This window comes from Ailuropoda melanoleuca, chromosome 11, assembly GCF_002007445.2.
Source record: "Ailuropoda melanoleuca isolate Jingjing chromosome 11, ASM200744v2, whole genome shotgun sequence".
Taxonomy (NCBI): Eukaryota; Metazoa; Chordata; class Mammalia; order Carnivora; family Ursidae; genus Ailuropoda; species Ailuropoda melanoleuca.
Genome location: NC_048228.1, coordinates 105,907,372 through 105,926,289, shown reverse-complemented (window position 1 = coordinate 105,926,289; position 18,918 = coordinate 105,907,372). Strand labels below are relative to the sequence as shown.

The following is an 18,918-nucleotide window of genomic DNA, read 5'->3' as shown; positions in this document are numbered from 1 at the left end:
TCCAGTCTTCCCACCCAGGACGGGATGGCCATGCCAGTCCCTATTTCCTGAGCATCGAGTCTGGGCCAGGCCTGGGGGGGATGGATGAAGCCGTGTCTGTCTGTCTCTCTGCCCATCCCTGTAGCTTCAAAGACCTCACGGTTTCCTGGGGTGGGGCCTGGTGCCCGACACACAGCGCAGCGTATGCTAAGAGCCTTGATACAGATGTGTGCAGTCTGCTGGGGGTGAGCAGGCCCGGAACCCCGCTCCTGGAGCAGGTGCACATCTGAGGGGCTGTTGCTTCTAGGCCTTGCAGGAGGAGTCCACGTAACTAGGTGTTCAAAGGGGGTGAACGTTCCAGGCAGAGGGCATGGAGGGAAGCGAAGGCGTGGGATCTGATGCTGTCCCAGGGACTCCTCACACCAACCCTCTCAGGTGGGAGTTTCTATGAGTTAGGCTAACACCAGCAGCCATAGCAAATAACCCCGGCATTGCGGGGCCGAACACACAGAAATGAATTCCTCACTCATGGAAAGGTCCAGGGTCAGCGTTCCTGGTGGACACATGACTCTCCTGCAGGGACGCAGCCTCCTTCCATCCCACGGGCCTTCATTCCTAAAGCTCGGGTCCTCACCTTCCTGCAGTGGAAGGGAAAAGCGGGTAGAGAAGGCACACCTGCCTCTTAAGGGGCTTGGCTTACAAATGCCAGGTGTCACTGTGCTCACATCCTATTGGTCAGAACCAGTCACATGGCCACCCAACTGCAAGGGCAGCTGGGAAATGTAGTTCTTGCCTGGGCAGCCACTTCCTTGTGGCAAGGGAACAAAAATGGTGGATAGTTGGCGAGTGCTGCCACGGTATCTTCTCATTCCATTTTAGAGGCAAGGAAATTGGGGTGCAGAGGGGTTCAGCCACTTATTCAATTCACACAACAGGCTCAGAACCAATCCCAGGAGGCAAAGCTTTCCTGCAGGGCTGGTGGTGATGGATGTTGGCCACGTGGCACTGCTTGTTTCCAACACGTGCAGGATAGATCCCACTGGCACATTCCCGGCCTCCGGTTTTGATCGTGCGGCCCTAGCATGCTGTTTCCTGCCTCGGGCACCTGCCCCCCTGCAGTCCCCTTCCATCACCTCATCACCCTGTTTACCGCCCCCTTCTCCGCAGGTGCCCGTGCTGAAGCCCATGGATCTGATGGTGGAGGTGAGCCCACGGAGGGTCTTCGCCAACGGCCACACCTACCACATCAACTCCATCTCCGTCAACAGCGACTGCGAGACGTACATGTCGGCAGACGACCTGCGCATCAACCTCTGGCACCTGGCCATCACTGACCGGAGCTTCAGTATCCTTTCCCGCTGTGGCCTCTGCCGTCGCCTGGGGCAGGGGGGTTTCCGCGGGGGCGGGGGTTGGCTCTGTTGTGAGCGAGCCAATGCGGGGGCTTCTGCTTTTTTTTTTTTTTTTAAGATTTTATTTATTCATTTGACAGAGATAGAGACAACCAGCAAGAGAGGGAACACAAGCAGGGGGGAGTGGGAGAGGAAGAAGCAGGCTCATAGTGGAAGAGCCTGATGTGGGGCTCGATCCCATAACGCCGGGATCATGCCCTGAACTGAAGGCAGACGCTTAACCGCTGTGCCACCCAGGCGCCCCGGGGCTTCTGCTTTTGTTCAGCTTCTCCAGTGAGTGAGGCCCAGTTTGGAATCCTGATGAGCTGGGTTGTGAAAATTTAAAGCCATGGCTGTCTAGGGTTATATTCAACCCCTTGCCTTGTCCAGGCGGCTGTGTTCCCTGTCATTCTGGGACCACACCGGGGACCTCGGAGGAGCTAGAGTCCTGGAGTCTGCCCTCCTGGAGGAAGGATGGCTGACCCACTGGAAAGTCAGGGACCCTCCTCCCTGTGGCCCAAGGCAGGGGCCGCAGCATGTGATGAACAGCCTTAGAGTGACAGTCGAGGTGTCAGAAGCCCAGTTGCCTGGCAGTCCCCTATGTCTAGGCAAGCTAGGGGCAGTAGGATGGACTCCAGACCCCTCTGACTGGTCAAGAAAGACCTTGGCACCCAAGCACGGGCCTGAGAGGGGCTGCAGTGGACAAAGCAGCCAGGTTGCTACCACGTCACTATTTGCAGACCGATACTAACAGTCCTGCACAGTGCAGCTCTGTGCTGACCTCAGCAAGCGTCCGTGTTAACTCATATCAGCCTTACGGCAACCCAGGAGACAGGTGGTCACACCTAGCAAGTGTCCAACCCAGGCCCCCCTCCAGCCCCCGACTCCCCATTTCCAACCTCTTTGTCCAACCTCTTTGCCCTTTGTAAAGTTTGCCTCGAAGATGTGCAGTGGAACGGGATAGGAGCCCCCCCACCCCGAGCTCTCGTGCAAGCTGACAGTCTCCCAATGTCCCCTCTATGCTGGGTACCAGGCAGCTCCTGCTGCGAGAAGCTCCCCACTCGGGGTGTCAGACCTGCTATTTCTGCCTTACCCTCAGAGCAGAAGCCAGGGCTGGCTGGGAGGGCGTGTGGGAGCAGGAAGGAGCAGTCTGGAGGGTTGGAAGGAGAGACAGAGGGTAGCAAATGGCTTCTGAGGGCCGAGAGCCAGGGATTGGCCAGGTCCACTGGGCAGAAAGACCTTGGGGATGGGGAGAAAGGGGGCTCGGAGGAGCAGAGAGCAAGCACATGCTGTTGGTCCCTGAGCCCAGCAGGAGGGTGTGGGGCAGACGCGGGGCTTTGTGGTCAGTGGGGGCCTCTGTGGGAGTCTCACTGTGTCCCCTAAGCTTGCTGACCTTGGTGAGGAACTAGATCCCTGGGAGCCTCCCTGACCCCTCCCCGCTAGGACTGCAGCGCACACATTCAGTGAGCCCTTCCTAGATGCACCCAGCATGGAGCCGGTGCTCTGCGTGTCAGGGAGCGTGAGCCTCTGTCTCCTTCCTGCCCCGAAGGAGTGGAGCGCTCTGAGCCGGGGGCGGGGGGGACGTGGATGGGGGTGGTCACAAAGGTTCAAGGACGGGCTGAGGCTGTTGCTGCTCAGATTTTGGAAGCTCAGATTTGGCTTGGTGGAGAGGGCTGGGCTGGGCATCTGCCTGACCCTCCATTCGGGCTGGAAGCCCAGTGGGCCCTGCCCTTGTCCCCGGTGCTCAGAGCTTCAGTTGGTCAGGACTCCTTTGGTTGCAAGGCTTCAAATGCCTCATCCCTGCTGGCTCAATCAAAACATGGGCATTTACTGACTTATGGACCATGAGAAGGCTGCAGGCACAGCTGTATTCAGGGGCTGAAACGACATCATTAGATGGTTCTCTCTGCTTCTTGCCTCTGCTCTCTGCTCTGGCTTGTCTCAGGTGCCCTGTGGTAGCATACTGGGGCCAGCAGCACATGCCCTGCCCTCCCAGAATAAAGTCCAAGAGAAAAAAGACCAGTTTTCTGTGACCCGTCTCACCAAGCCCCCAGATGGCACCCCATGGGCTCTGATGGGCCCTCAGGGGCACCTCTGAACCCATGACTATGGCGGGGGGGAAGCAGTGCTCTGATTGGCCAGGCCTGAGTCAAGAGTGCTGGAGGGGGTTACTGTGGGGGGGTCACCTTGGGAAGGAAGGCACTGCCCCAGCATTTGGGGACCCCCGTAGTGGACTGCACAGCCAGATGTCCACTGCCAAGTTTGAGGTGTTGACCAGCTTCCTAGCGGAACAAAATGGGTCACATGGGAGCCCCAGGTCTGCAAACGGGGTGGGCACAGGACTTGTGAGACTGCCGCGGGCTGTCCTCAGTGGTTCCTTACAGCACTCTACAGTGCACAGTGTGCCATTCTCCATCTCACTTGGCCTTCATGTTGGCACGAAAGCTGGATGCAATGGCACATTCTCACCCCATCTTGCAGTTGCAGAAATAGAGGCTCGGGGAGACTGAGGGCTGGGCTGATGGGGGCAGAGTTGGGACTCGTGCTCAGGCCTCCGTGGCCTGGCCCCAGGCTGTTTGCCCTGCCCTCAGGCTGCCCGTTGCAGTTACCATCCTGGAACCCAGGCTTCCTTGTCGCAGGACCAGGCTGGGGACGTGTCCCCTGCTGGACTGATGCTGCTGGGCTGCTGTAAGGACTCAGTAACACTGTGAATGCCCATGCCCTTTACAAACTGTGAAGCCCGCAGCTGTGTAGGGGATAGCGTTCCCTTTCATTCAGCCGTTAATTCCTGGTGCCTCTTCTGACCCGGGTCCATGCTGAGCCCTGGGACACAGGGACAATGAAAGAAACTCAGCCCTGCCCGTGGGAGCCTCCAGGCAGTGTTAGGGACATCGTCCTTGCTGTGAGCAGGGCTGTGTCAGGGACATCACTCTTGCTGTGAGCAGGGCAGCACCTGTATGAGCTGCAGTGGGCATGGTTGGGCATGGTGGGTGAGGACAGTGGGAGGGCCGTGTGTGTGTGTCCTGGATGGATTAGATTCCAGTAGGCAAGCCTGGAGGCCAGGAGCCCAGTGAGGAGATCCAGCGATGGGCAGCCAGGGGGTTGGCTGTGGGCAGGAAGCAGTGGAGTAGTGGGGCAGTGGGTTACATCATAACTGTCCTTTGGACTGTGGTGGACACAGGACATTGAAACAGGTTAGTCGTGAATACGAAAAGAGGATTGATCCACTGCATGACTGCAGGCATAGTCCTCCTGAGTCCTTACTATGAGCTGTGCCTCCTTGCCCCATTTAAACACAAGGATTGTGCCTTTCTGTGTGCTGGGGGAGCTGCCATTCACTGCTGTATTTATTGAGTACCTCCTGTGTTCCAGGCTCTATGCCTGACTTTGAATTAGATAAAGACCCCTGCCCTCTTGGAGCCAACAAACAGCAAACCATTAATATAATAAACAAGTACCATACCCAGCCTGCAAGCAGCTGACAAGGCAGTGAGACCACCAAGCACAGTGGTGTGCATTTTTTCCAGCCCTGTTTGTCTACAGGGCTGCAGGTGTGGGCTAGGCGGAGCGGGAGCCAGGGTGGGGGTTTTGCCCAGTGAATAAGCAGACATGGGGCTGATGGTGCCTGAATCTAGGCCAGGTGAGGAGGAGATGGCTCGTGACGAGAGAAGAACATCAGTCATGGGGGGGTGTCCCCCTGGAGACACCTAACTGCATGTTGAACGTGTGTGCTGCCTCTTAATTTTGTGCAGGCGGATTGGTAGTTGATAGACTATAAAGACGACCTGTCTCTTGAGGTTGAGGCGTGTGGGCCGTAGAACGCTGACGGTTGCGGAGCTGGGCTCCAGGCAGCCCCCGCCTGTGGAAAGTGAGTACCCAGTAGGCAGACGGAAGGGGCAGAGGGGAGTCTCCAGGGGCATGTGGTGGTTGTGGAAACCTCCCTGCTGAGACCAGCTCGTCAGGAAACTGTGTTGCACGCAGCACTCCCCCGGGCCCGCTGCTTCTTGGCCACCAGAGTGATGAGACCCAGGGGCTCCGCGCAGAGACCGGCACCCACCCTGCGGAGGCCAGTCTCCTGGCAGGGAAGGCGTCAGGACTGCAGGCTGCGGCTGTGATGCCGGGTCCTGTGCAGCCCTGTGACAAGAAAAGGTGTTTCATTTCCAGCGTGGGAGGAGGCCGGAGAGGCCTGCCGAGCTGGAGAATTGCTCCGAATCGGGGGACCCCTTTTGTGCAAGCACTTGATGGGGGGGTTCTGGGCCTGGGGTTTCATCTCCCTTTAACTCTTGCCCTCCGGTGTCTCGACTTGTCTCGGTGGGTGCTGCTGTTCAGTCTCTGAGCCACTGGAAGTTTCCTGGGGGCAAAACTACCTTCTTGTAACACTTTCCACCTAAGCAGAATTGATCTCTAGCAAAGGTTTTGAGAGAAAGAAAAGCCTTCTTAGTAAAGGAGAGAAGGTGAGTGTTGTTTTGACCAGTGCAAATAGAAAGCTGACTCAGAGGACCTTTGTGCTGCTAATTTGAGACTTGGCTGCTCTGCGTGGAGAGGCGGGGAGCCCGGTGCTCACGGAGTCTTTGTGTGTGCCCGGCACCTCCTTCCTCTCCCTCACCCCCAAGATGGAAGGAGGTGCCAAGCCCTTTCCTTCCTCCCCCTAGATGGCTCTGGATTCGTGCCTTCTTCTCTATCCCTGCCAAAGGCGCCACTGGAGCCAGACCATTCCTGCCTAGCCTGTTGCCGGCATCCCACACGGCCCAGCCAGCGGCCCTGCACAGAGCTGTGAGAGAGGCTCATCAGAACCTCTGGTTTGAGTACGTCGGGCCTGGGCTTGAAGCTCTCAGTCCCTTCCCCACCCCCACCCAGTCAGCTTCTGGAGAAAGTCTGAATCCCTCAGCAATGCCCAGAGGCTCATGGTGACCGGCCCCTGCCCGCCTCCCCAGGCTCCTGTACACCTTCAGTAAGCGTCACTCACAGCCCCCTTCAGCCGGTCACCTCTGCTCTGTCCACTCCGCGTGCCTCCTGGGCCGTCAGACCCCTCTGAGCCCACACTCCCTGGTCACACTGGGCTTTCCTCCTCTCTTAGTATGACTGCCTCCCCCGTTTTCTGCCGAAACCCTTGTGATGAGGTACGCCCCGTCTGAGCCCTCTCTATCCCCATACACAATGCAGGACCCAGCACACAGCAGGTGCTTACGAATGGTTGTACGTGACGACTTCGGATGGAGGAATTCCGGTCTCCATGTGGTCTTAGGATGTAGGCACCTCCTTGTAAGTCTGGGCTTCGGGGGCTTAGAGAACCCAGGCACGAATGAGAGACGGTCTGGGCTCTGGGGTCCGGCAGACCTGTGCCCAGATTCATTGTGTAACCTCCCTGGCCACCAACTTCCAGCAGTGTCAAATGGGCCAAATTCCTCGTCCTAAGGATATTTGTTAGGAATAAAGCAATCATGCTCGTAAAAGGCCTGACAGTAATCGGGTCTGGCAGGTGGCCAGTGTTTCCCTCCCAACCAGCAGCTCCTCAGGTCTTTGAGGCTGGCTTTCAAAATCGCTGCTTCGTCTCTGATTGTTGGAGCCCCTCTTTCTCCCCCGTGCCGTGTCCACATCTGTTTAAACAGCCTCCCACATCCTGCAATACCAACGCTGGAGACAGTTAGGCAGCTCTGAGTGAGTTTTCTGGAGCTCGACGCCTCTTAAAGGTAACAGATTTGCACAGAGCGTCTCAGCTGATGGGCCTCTGCTTTATTTTTAGCACTCGGAGAATTGTGAGGGTGATTCAATTGATTTTTCTCCCCCCGAGCGATTTCTCATGGTGGAAGCTGGCATCGCACCAAGCCTCGGTCTGGAGCAAATTTCTACTTGCCTTTTACAGAGCAGGTCCTGAAGCGAGGTGGGATGGTGCGGCAGTTAGGGACAGAGGCTCCAAACCTCGGTCTGCACATGGCCGCCTGGGGGCTGGGCATGTTCCCCATGCAGGGAGAAAAGGAGGGGACGGGCCAAGGACTGTGCTGGGGGCTGGGAGGGTGGAAGGGCTGGGGAGCACAGGGCCTGATGGGCTGTAGACACAAGCCACATTGGCCCTGACCTGCTGTCAGGTATCCTGCAGGCTGCCTTGTTCCATCATCCCGTAGTACCACTCTACAGAGAAGCAGCAGGAACATCTGCTTGGAAACGCCCTGAGTCTGAATCCCCAAAATCAGTTTCCACCCAGAAAGCATGTGGTGAAGCTCTTGCCGGCGCACCCCTGCTTTGGGGGGCTCAGCAAGCCTGGGCTTCCAGCAGGGCTGAATGCTCGTGTAGCTGTCCGTGGTGCTGACTGCGTGGGCAGCCAGCGCTGGGTGTCCTCTTCCCCACCACCTCGCACACCACTGTCACCGTGACCGTCACCCCTTACTGAGCTCTTACTGTGCCCAGCAGAGCTCTAAGCATGTTCTAATTCTCCTTAATCCTCCTGATAAAGCTGTGGAGTGAGCATTATCAACATCCCTCTTTTTATAGATGAGGAAACGAAGCTACCGGAAGGGCAAGTAATTACCCAGAGTTACCCAGCTGGGAAATGGCAGAGCCGAGGATTCAGACTCGGGGCCTCTGGGTGCAGAACGCATGTGCTTCCCCACACGGCCTCTCAGGAGGAGAGCGACAGCCCATGCAGTAGCCACCGTGATTCTACCTCCGGCCCTTATGCGGCTCGCCCTGTGATGCTGTCATTCCCTCTGTGTTGTGGGTGGTGTGGCGATGAGCTTGAGAAGTGGGTGCAGTTGCCCACGGCCCGTCCAGCCCCATCAGTACAATGACGTTTCTTGGCTCTACGTTTAGACCCTAAGGGAGAGTGGGTGCTTTTCTCCCCACTGCAGGACAGAGTGGGGATCGTTTGGTAACATAGGTGACAGGTGACACAGGCGGCTGAGTGCACGGGTGGTGGCAGCTCTGTGTTCCTAACACGTCCTCTAATGATGGGAACATGTGCCTCTCCTGTGCTTCTGATCCCTCCCGACAGGCCTCCGTTTCATTTCTGAGACATGCTCCTGATTAAACCCTCTGCCCTTGACCCAGTCCGGAGGCTCATCTCCCACCTTCTCCCCATCGGGGCTCCAGCTAGCTGCCCTGTGGCAGCTCCTCAGCTTTACCCACCCTTTGCATGGAACATGCCCCCCCCCAAACCTATGCTTCTCAGTCCTCTGCTTAATGCCTCAGCCTCCCGGTCTCTCCAGACCAGCTCCGGGCCTCCCCAAAAATCCCATCCCAGGCACCCTGTGTGTCTCTCTCAGAGCAGCATTGTGGGCCTCTCTCGTTTCACTGCTGGGCTGGAAGCCCTGGGAGGGGAGGTCAGGACGGGCTCAGGGAGCATGAGAAGGCAGCCACTTGGGTGTGCGTCCCAGCTCTGTCCTGTCTGGGGTTTCTGCCCCAGCTCTTAGGAGCCAAGGAAGGCATGCAGTTCAGCACAGACCCCCGAGTCCTTGTTTTCTTGGGGAAGAGGGGCATACATTGCACCTTTGGCAATCTCCTTAATCTCCTGTTTTTTCCAGAGGAAGGGAAAGACTGTGATTCAATTTAGTGAACTTTAATTATTACCAAAAGTACTAACCATGCACTAGGGACTTGTAAAAAATTATATGTCTAAATCATTTTATTTACTTCAATTGCTAGGACCTTTGACTTAATGTCATCTCATTAAATCCTCATCATAGCCCTGCAAAGCGGATGTTATCAATCCATTCCATAGATGAGAAAAGCAGGTGCAGAGAGATGGAGAAGTTGTCCAGGGGGTCACACAGCTGTGTACGGTGGGGCTGAACTATCAAGACCCGGTCTTTGTGACTCCAAACTGAGTGCTCTCTTCCCTGGCTCGGTACTTGGGAATCACATAAGCTGGTGTGTGGAAGAGCTGTGAAGACTGGCTTGCCACATGGAGAGGATATGCAAGGGCTTCAGTGGGCTTGTGCCATGAGCAGTCACACAGAATAGCCCCTCTCCATGGCCCCCCATGACCCCAGTGACCCGGCTTTTCTCTCCAAGCAGGATTGCACCATCATAATTAGTAAGGTTCTGAGCAGAGAAGGGAAGGAGGCTGTTATGGGCCAGATTGGGTCCCATAAAAACACGTATGTTGGACTCCTAACCCCAGGACCTCAAATATGGCTGTATTTGGTTTTTCAAGAGGTGATTAAGGTAAAGGGAATCCATTTGGATGGGTCCTAATCCAATATGACTAATGTTCTTACAAGAGGAGGAGGTTAGGACAGCACAGAGGGAAGATTATATGAGGATGTGGGGAGAAGAGCTCCATCTACACCCTGCAGAGAGAAGCCTCAAAGAAATCAACCTTCTGACACCTTGATCTTGAACTTGCAGCCTCCAGGACCGGGAGAGAATAATTTATGGTTTGAGCCACCCATGCTGTGGCAGCCGCAGCAAATTCACACAGAGGCAGAGGCTGCCCGGAGCCTCTTACAGGATCTGACATGGTTTGGCCAGAGTGCTTCTAGCATATCTTTGTAGCCAGCTCACCTTTTGGAGAAAACTGGCTGAAAAAAGCAGCTTTGCTGGCTGTTCCCCAACAAGACTGCCTCCGTGTGCAGGAGGCCTTCTCCAGTGTCCCTGGAGAGCCCATGGGGGAGGCTTCTCGTGGCGTGGTCCTTGGCAGAGCTGCCTCCACCCTCACGCGGTGGCTGCTCGGTCACCATGGTAACCGCCTCCCATCCTGAGAGTGTGTTCCTGCCGAGACATCAAGATAAACCACACTTTGCTCAGTTAAATCAATGGAGCCCAAGGCTGCATCCTTCTCCTCATTGAACTCCCCTCACCCACGCTGTTAGCACCTCCCTTGCAGGGTCACCAGCCAGTCCAGTGTTCCGCAGCAGCATTGCCCGTGGGGTTGCATACTGTGGGGAGATGCACTCCCTCCAGAACAGGGCGGGCGTAGGGAGGAGCACCGGCTGGGAGTTAGGAAGCCAGGACTCTATCCTTGTTCAGTGGTGCCCCACATGTGGCCCTGGGCACGTCTCTTGCCGGCCCTGGCCTCCCTCTCCTCTTTCGTGGGCGTGGAGGGTGGGTGGTCCTTCCTGCAGGGATGCGAGATGCCTGGCCTGCAGGTGCAGGGTCAGGGACTGCCTCCAACATCTCTCTGAGGGTTTGACGCAGTTTTGCTGCGTCTTTATAGAGTCCTTTGTCGTGCCGCTGCCGCTGAAGCCTGCCATGATGTTAGTTAGTATTTCGGTACTACTTTGACGTTTATGGGGTGGTTTCCATTCCCATTTCTCACTTGAGCTCCTTCCCGAACAAACCAGTGATGTTTGTTCATTTCGTGTACAGGACTCATCTTACGGCAGAGGGGAGATTTGGCCATGGACGAGTGATGGCCCTTTGCCCCTGTGCCCACCCCCTGTTCACGTAGGGGAGACGAGCCTCAGAGGTGAAGTTCAGAGGAACGAGGGCCCCTGGAGGTGCAGTGACCTTCTCCCTGACATGTCAGGGGCCCTCCAAGTGGGGCATTGTGGTGATGCGGCCCGGGGAGCGACGTGACCCTGGCTGGCTTCTGGCCATCAGGCCATGCCTTTGGCAGCAGGTGATGAAGGAGCTTCTATAAAAATCCTGCAGACCTGACGACTCCGCAGACGGCCTGCCTGGGTGCCCTGCGGCGTCCTTGACAGCGGGAGCTGCAGTCTTCGCTGCGGGGTGGGACACGCGCCTTCTTCTGAGCTTCACTGACTCCCCCAGGCAAGGGCCGGGATCACAGGAGCAGCTGGATGGGAGGACAGCCTCGTGCTGGGGGAGGAGCCGGGCCAGTGGGGCTGATTCACACGCTGGTCCTGTGTGGAGTCAAGATGGGAGGTTACTGTTACAAAAGCAAGATTGCAGTCCTTCTTCTCGGCCTGGGGCCCTCACCGTACAGCCTAGGGGGCGAGAGGCACCTGTTCGTACTTCATGGGCGCTCAGCCGCTCCCATTCACGTCCACGTCGTCTGCACCGGCCTTGAAGAGCGGCAGAGTTGAAGTCGAGGTCAGATCTTCCAGCCAGCTAAGCCTAAAATGTTTACTCTCGGCCCTTTACAGACCTTTGCCTGCCCTGGGTCTAGAGCAATACACCGTTCACACTGGGCCCTGAAGGAAAAGGGATTCGTTGTATGATATGGGGCAGGAGCCAAAAGCTGCGAGGGACCAGAGACCCACCCCTAGGCCCTGGCGATCCAGGAGGCCGCACCCCTCCCGGCCCGAAGTTGGTACTTCTCAGCCCTGCTCGGCTTTGCCCGTGTCATGGTGGGTGTATTGCCGACTCTGGAAACCAACTTGGTCAGTCCCGGGCTGTGCCCCCTCTGCCGGGTCCTGGGAGGACAGCTCGTCCTGGCAGAGCTTCTGTGTCCTCAGCCACGGATGGGGTACACATCACTCATGGGCGGAGAGGTTTGAACGGGGCACAGCTGGGAAGCAGTGTGCCCGCGGCCCGCCCACGGGGCAGATCAGGTGCGTGCAGGTGCGTGCAGGGGCCAGGTGCTCGGCTGGAGCTAGGTGTACAGACAGGAACGCGACCTTGCGCGCACTCAGAGGAGCGAAGCAGACAGGTCAGCCGGCGTTCGCCGCCTGAAAAGCTGAGTGCTAGCCCATCTCTGAGCAGGATGCAGTGGGGACCGAAGGACGTCGCTGTGGGGAATGCGACCTTCCTGTGAACCTCGCAGAAACCAATGCACAGCGTGTTTCCGGTTTCCGCGGTGCCCTTGAGCACTTGCGTGGCTGCTGCAGGGCTTCCTATGCGCTGCAGGGGGGTGGCTCTTTTAATAAACCTTGTCAGTGACGGTCCCCTCCTCGAGGACCCCCTCCCCGGCCCCCCTGGTCTGGCGTCTCCCTGAGCCTGTGCTTCGCCGCCACTTTAAGGGCTTCTTCCCCTTGAGATGGGGCGACACTCCTTGTGCTGCCCCGGCCCGGGTCCCAGGGGCCCCCGACATGCTGGGGGGTTCACTGACTTCAGCAGCTGTTCCGTGAAGCACCTGCCGTGTGCCGGGCGCTGCTCCAGACACGGAATGTGCAGCAGTGATGCAGACGGACAGGTCACTGTCCTCACTGGGGAGGTAGGCAGCCAACAAGTAAGCGCTGTGGCACTAGTGCCACGGCCAGGCCACTGCTGCCCAGCTCCCATAGGCAAGCTGGTGTCAGTTTCCCGTGCATGCTGGAACAAATGTCCACACACTGGGCAGCTTAAAACAGAAATCTCCTTCAGTTGTGGGACCCAGAAGCTTTTGGTTAATGCTGGCAGAGCCGTGCTCCCTCTGGAGGCTCCCGGGGAGGCTCTGTCCTGCCTCTCCCAGCTTTTGGGGGCCCCAGGCCTACCTAGCAGCCGCCTGCCTCCGGCCTGCCTCCGTGGTCCTGTGCCGTCTGGGGTCTCTTAGAAGGACACTTGTCACTGGTTTAGGGAATTCCGGATGGCCTACCCTTCATTGTATCTACAAGGACTCTTTTTCTCAATGAGGCCACAGTCACAGTTTCTGGGGGTGAGGTTGTGGACATGGGCTAGGGGACCACCAATTCAACCTGCTGCTCTGGAGAAAGACCCCCTGCGCTCAGTCGAAGCAAGTGAGTTCACCTTCCCTCCTCCTTCTCCTCCTCCCTGTGTGACCTGCTCTTCTCTCCACCTTCCTGTTGGCAAACTTAGTTGCCAAGATGTGACCAGAAGTTAAAGGAAAGCCCATCAGACTGGGGGGGGGGTGGTGGGCACAATGAGATGGAAAACAGCACATGAATAATTCATACGGCTTTGCAGGGGGAGGGACGGAGGGCTTGTAGATGAGTCTAATTACGCTCGTTCCCCAGGGAGGCCAGCTTGCCTTGAACTTCATGCATCGTGTACAAGTGGAATTGATGCAGCTGACCATGAAATGGGGGAGAGGCCACCTGGGGGGGGTCAGTGCTCCAGGATCATGCCCAACCCCCCATTTTGCAAATGGGGAATACTGAGGCTTGAGGAACGGGAATGACGTTTGCACATGGCACTGAGCTTTCCAGAGAGCTAAGACCACAGGCTCAGCCCAGGGCCCCTAGCTTCCCACCCAGCTTAGGTCCTGCCAAAGTCAAAGCCACCACATACAGTCACAGTTGGACCAGATGTCTCCCGGTCCACGTGCACAAGGCCACATGGGTGTGAGTCCAGGAGAAGTGTTTGCAGCATCTGTGTGGGGTGCAATTATCACACTATGGAGTTTTCTTCCAAACCTGCCTCCCTTGTGAGGAGTCTGCCTTCAGGCCTGGCTTTATGATGGGATGAAGGGACTTTGACAGGGACAGCCCTCCTCAGTACCTAGCTGCATCCTCGAGGAGCCAGGCAGCAGGTGCAGGACAGGTCCTGTGGTGAGCTGAGCAGGAGGTCTTGGAGAGGCTGTCCTGGGATCAGGCTGGGTGGCCGTGCCCTGAAGGATGCTGTGCTGTCCCGGGAGATGACTCTGGGCCCTGGGATTCAGAGGCACAAGATTGCCTGCCCTGCCTTAGGGAGCCCTTGCCCTGCAGGGGCCCCAGCACGTTAGCCGTGACTGTGGTTTTGTCTTCCTCCACCGGGGTCACGTGGAAATGTTTCCCATCCATCTTTCCCCAGCACCCCTTGTATCCACACTCCTTTGTTTGAGGCAGCAAGAGATTTCCTGAGTGATGCTTGGGCTGTAAGAGCTGTGGTCCTGGGCTGTCAGCAGGACCCCCGCATGGGAGGCTCTGTCTCCCGAGCCCACACACAAGACCCTCGGTCCATGTGCCTCGCCCTCGGCCACTCTGCTGCCTGGTTCGGGCCTGCTCACTGCACAGGGCTGCAGATGTCATTGAGCCCCATGTACTTCTAAAAGCTGTCATGCCTCGTACCTGTTTCTTTTTTTTTTTTTTTAAAGATTTTATTTATTTATTTGACAGAGATAGAGACAGCCAGAGAGAAAGGGAACACAAGCAGGGGGAGTGGGAGAGGAAGAAGCAGGCTCATAGCGGAGGAGCCTGATATGGGGCTCGATCCCATAACGCCGGGATCACGGCCTGAGCCGAAGGCAGACGCTTAACCGCCGTGCCACCCAGGCGCCCCTGTACCTGTTTCTAACGAGTGTTGTCAGGAGGCTGTCAGGAGTGGTTAAGCATGATGGGGCCGCAGGATGCATGCTCTCAGGAATCGAGCAAAGAAGCCACACCCATTCGCTTGACCTTGGGCCCCTTGTGGGTCTGGGAGCAGCATGTGGGGGCTGGGAGAGGAGGCTTCTGAGCCCCCCCCCCGCGCCCCCTTCCCAGGCCCCGTGTGCACAGCTTCCCGGTCTTCCCATCTTGGTGGACAGATTTTCATGAGCATCAGTCTCCGTCTCCCCTAGCCAGACGCCGGGGACTGAGCTCCTGCCTGTGACTCACGATGAGCGACAGTCGTAACAGTCATCGTCGTTGAATGTGTGCGAGTTTTGGTCTTGGTGCAGGCAGAGCGATTGGGTTCAGACGTCACACCTCTGATCCTTCTCCGTTGAGCTGCGTTCTGCAACACCCCGCGGTAGGAAAGTGAAGAGGGTTTGGATGCTGAGTGGGTCGGGAGGGGAGGTTCTGTGCAGAAACAGATGACTGGAAAGTCTCGGAGGCTTGAAACAGCCCAGGGGTATCTCGTAGCAGGCCCCCTGAGGCACGGGTCCCACAGCAGAGGGGAAAGTGTCCTGGCCTGCTGGCACTCAAAGCTTCAGCCCGGGAATGATGCCTGGCACCTGTCACTCTGCCCTCCATTCTTTGAGAAAAGCAACAAGGGCGTGGCTACCCTGAGTTCCATGGGGCGCACGGACAGGTCCCCCCCACCCCACCCCAGAAGAAAAGCTGGAGTGGTGGGCAAAGCATTTCCCTCTTACCCACGAAGTCCTGCTCCCCCAGAAGTCGTAGCCTGATGAAACATGGTGTAAACACGTGTCCCCTAATACGTGACACCCTGGGTCGCCAAGCCGACCTGCGTTCCCTGAGGCCTGGGCACTTCTGTGTCCCCCAAGCTTCCTTGGACTTTTGCGGCCTGAGTTCTGCGGAAAGAATTTAGTTCCCCTGGTGCTCAAAACAGGTGCTGTGCTCATGTGCGTGACATTTCAAAACGGCCGCACGGACACCAGTTTAAGGTTGGGGGAGAAATGGAAGCAGGCATCTGTAGGCGCTTAGCCCCTGAAGGACGGGGATTGAATTAGCAGCACGGAAGTCTTGGCTTTTTCTCTCTTACTGTTCAGTCTCATTTTTCATGATTTAATCTCTGCTTCTTATCATCCCAGAAAACCACAGTTTCCTGGGAAACCAGGCCAGGCTGCTTCCTCCTCCTCTCTGTATTTTTATGTGATTCTAAGTTTCTGGTTAACAAGGTGCTTCCAGAAGCAATATTTAAGTCTGAGCACACACACCGTCCTTGGTGCCTCTGGTCACAGATTCAACAGTTTTTTGTGATGTTTTATAAACTCTCATATTTACAAAAGTCACAGAATGCCCCTTTATTGAGGCTGCAGTGGGAGAGGGAAGGAGGGCTGATGGCAGGTGAATCTCAGTGTTTCAGTCAGTATTTTCCAGGTAATAAAAAGCAGTAATGTCCCTGATATTTACTGAGCTCTGTGATGTGTCAGGTAGCGAGTGAGGGGCTTGGCCTCTTCTAATTTTCACAGCAAGACTCTGTTGGAACCGTTGGCCCATTTTACAGATGAGGAAACAGACGCACGAAGAGCTGGGAACTGCCCCTCAATTGCACGGGCAGGAGGGGCAGAGCTAGGATTCGAAGCCCAGACTCTGATTCCAGGACCCACACACAGATGCAGAGGGAGGAGAGGGCATTTCAGCCAGAGGGGACTGGCTGGAGAGCCCCACGCAGGGCTGGGGAGACCAGAGACCAGGGTGTTCCTGTCAGAGAGAAAAGCACCTATAGGGGCCAGCGACTAGTTGGATCCAAAGCTGGAGAGGTAGAGAGGGGCTCTGCCAGGCCTTGAATTGTACAGCAAGGGATCGGATTTGCTGCTTTAGGCAACAAGCGATGGACAGGAACATAGACTTACTCCTTGCTGCTGAACCATCCTGGACAAGCTGCTTACCCTCTCTGGGCTCTAGAGTATCTGTCAGGGATGGTTTCATTGTGAGCAACAGAATTCTTGATCCTAAACAGAAAATGAATTTGTTGGCTCCCACGTGTAGTGGTCCAAGGCTCATGGCTTCCAGTGCAGCCTGATTCAGGATTCAAACGGCATTGCTGGGGTCTTTGCCTCCACTGTCTTTGGGCCGGTCTGCCCCACCCAAAGGCTCCAGGTTTCCCTTGTCCCAGCATGTACAGGCCCCTCCTCTGCACACCACCCAGCCCAGCAGAGAGGACAGAGCTGCTCCCAGCATGCCCCGCGTCTCATGTCTCGGGTCCCTGTGTTGGCACCTCTGAGGCCACGAGCTCATCCCTCGCGGAGATTGTCCGTGGAGTGCAAGGCACAGATGAGAGCGAGAACGCAGAAAGGCAGAGAACCTTTTCCCTAAAGGAGAATCTTGATGCTGTGGACAGAAGGGGTGGGGGTGCCGGAGGTGGGGCTGCCCGCACGCCCAGCTCCAGGCACAATTCACGGAGTGACGGGGAGAACTCGAAATTGTTCACCAAGAGCCCAGCACGTATGTACTAGGGGCTCAAATGCTCCTTGCCTTCTGCTTGGCACCTGGTGTGTGGGGTGGACGGACGCTGGGCAGCTGGTGGGTGCTGGCTGGGGAGAGAGCACAGGTCAGGGTGAGAGGGAGGCGGTGGGTCCAGCCTTGCAGGGACAGTGGACGGCACTGGACAGCACTGGAAGGCACTGGATGGCACTGGACAGTGGACGGGGCATCCAGCAGGCGGTTGGACATGCCGGTCTGCGGCTCAGATGCAGGGTGGGTGGGAAGGCAGAGCAGCGAGGGTGCGCTCCCGTCTCTGCCCTTCCTTGACGGGGCCAGACATCGTGGACATCAAGCCGGCCAACATGGAGGACCTGACGGAGGTGATCACGGCGTCCGAGTTCCATCCCCACCACTGCAATCTCTTCGTCTACAGCAGCAGCAAGGGCTCCCTGCGTCTCTGCGACATGCGCGCGGCCGCCCTGTGTGACAAGCACTCCAAACGTAAGCGTCCGCGCCAGCCGGGACCCAGTACCGAGTGGGGGCGGCAGGGCAGCGCCCCTCCTGAGGCTGGTGCCCCAGGACGGGTGGGAGTGGCGTAGGCATGTTCTGCACTGGCTGGGGCAGGGGGTCCTGGTCTTGCCACCCCTGCCCCCGAGTCCACGGACAGATGCTGCCCAGCTTCCAGGGACCAGGCAGCTAAAACAAAGGTCAGGGAGTAAGCCGGGAACCAGAAGCTAAGGAGGGACCATACTCAGCGGTCTCCTCCTCCAAGAAGCCTTCCCTGACCCCCATATTAGTTCAGGCCCTTCTCCATGCTCCTAGAGTCCCCAGAGCTCCCCTCTTTCAGACTAGTGACACCCTGAAGAACTTTCTGTGGGCTGGGGTGTCTTCCCCAGCAGCCTGTGAGCTCTGTGAGGTCGCTTCCTCTTGCTGGAGCCCACCGCAAGGCCAGATGGGGGTGGGCAGAAGGAGTGCCGTAGGGACCCCCATTCCAGCCATGGGGCTCTGGGCTGAGCGAGGCCCAGGGACCGTGATAGGACAACCTCCGTGACCACACGATGGCTCACACTCACTGGATGTGCTGGGCCAGGCACCCAGACAGCTGTCACCCACATCTCATCCTCACACGAGCTCTGACGGAGTCCTGAATGCGACAGGAAACTGAGGCTCCAGGGATGGGTCCAAGGTCACCCAAAGTGACGAGTGGGGAGGCAGAACTTGAACCCAGGACTCTGAGATGCCCCGAGTGGGGCTCTCACCTTCAGGCTGAGCTGCTTGGTGCTGGGTTCCCCAGAGGCCCCTGAAGGGAGAGGATCAGGTGTTCAGGCCGTGGTGTCCTCCCTGGGTGACAGTGTAGTGGCAGCAGGGGGACAGGGACAGACAGGACCCTGTCAGGAGGGCGGGGACTTTGGTTCATCTCTGTATCTACCCCAGTGCCTACAACAGTGTCTGGATATAAACACTTGAATGAATGAATGAATGAATGAATGAATGAATGACGTGCAGGCCCCTGGAAGCAGTTTTAAATTTTTTTTTTTTTAAGATTTTATTTATTTATTTGACAGAGATAGAGACAGCCAGTGAGAGAGGGAACACAAGCAGGGGGAGTGGGAGAGGAAGAAGCAGGCTCACAGCAGAGGAGCCTGATGTGGGGCTCGATCCCAGAATGCCGGGATCACGCCCTGAGCTGAAGGCAGACGCCCAACCGCTGTGCCACCCAGGCGCCCCTGGAAGCGGTTTTATCAAGGTCTGTTGGGAGGGACTGGGTCACTCTCTTCCCCTTGGGAGCCTGGTTTCCCTGGGCAGCCCAAGAGAGTGGCTCTCAGCCACTTGCAGGGACTCACGCTCAGATCCCTCTGTGGCTGCCAGCCTGTCCCCGCTCCTTGGTCGAGTCCGGTCCCCCCACATCTCACCGCACTGCTCTTCTCTGGGCAAGCCCACACTCTCCGGTCACTCTCCAGGCTTCCTCGCTGGCTTTGTCACAGGGC

At 57.2% G+C, this 18,918-nt stretch overlaps 1 protein-coding gene across 2 annotated transcripts in view; it reads left to right on the top strand.

Moving 5' to 3' along the window:
• The window catches only part of PPP2R2C (protein phosphatase 2 regulatory subunit Bgamma), a 129,420-nt gene that overhangs the window by 88,825 nt on the left and 21,677 nt on the right, over window positions 1-18,918 (top strand). For both annotated transcript variants that reach the window (XM_002924149.4, XM_019804764.2), the window contains exons 5-6: window positions 1,147-1,324; window positions 17,267-17,431. In XM_002924149.4, coding sequence (XP_002924195.1) covers window positions 1,147-1,324; window positions 17,267-17,431 — 343 coding nt within the window. The remainder of the gene's footprint in view (window positions 1-1,146; window positions 1,325-17,266; window positions 17,432-18,918) is intronic.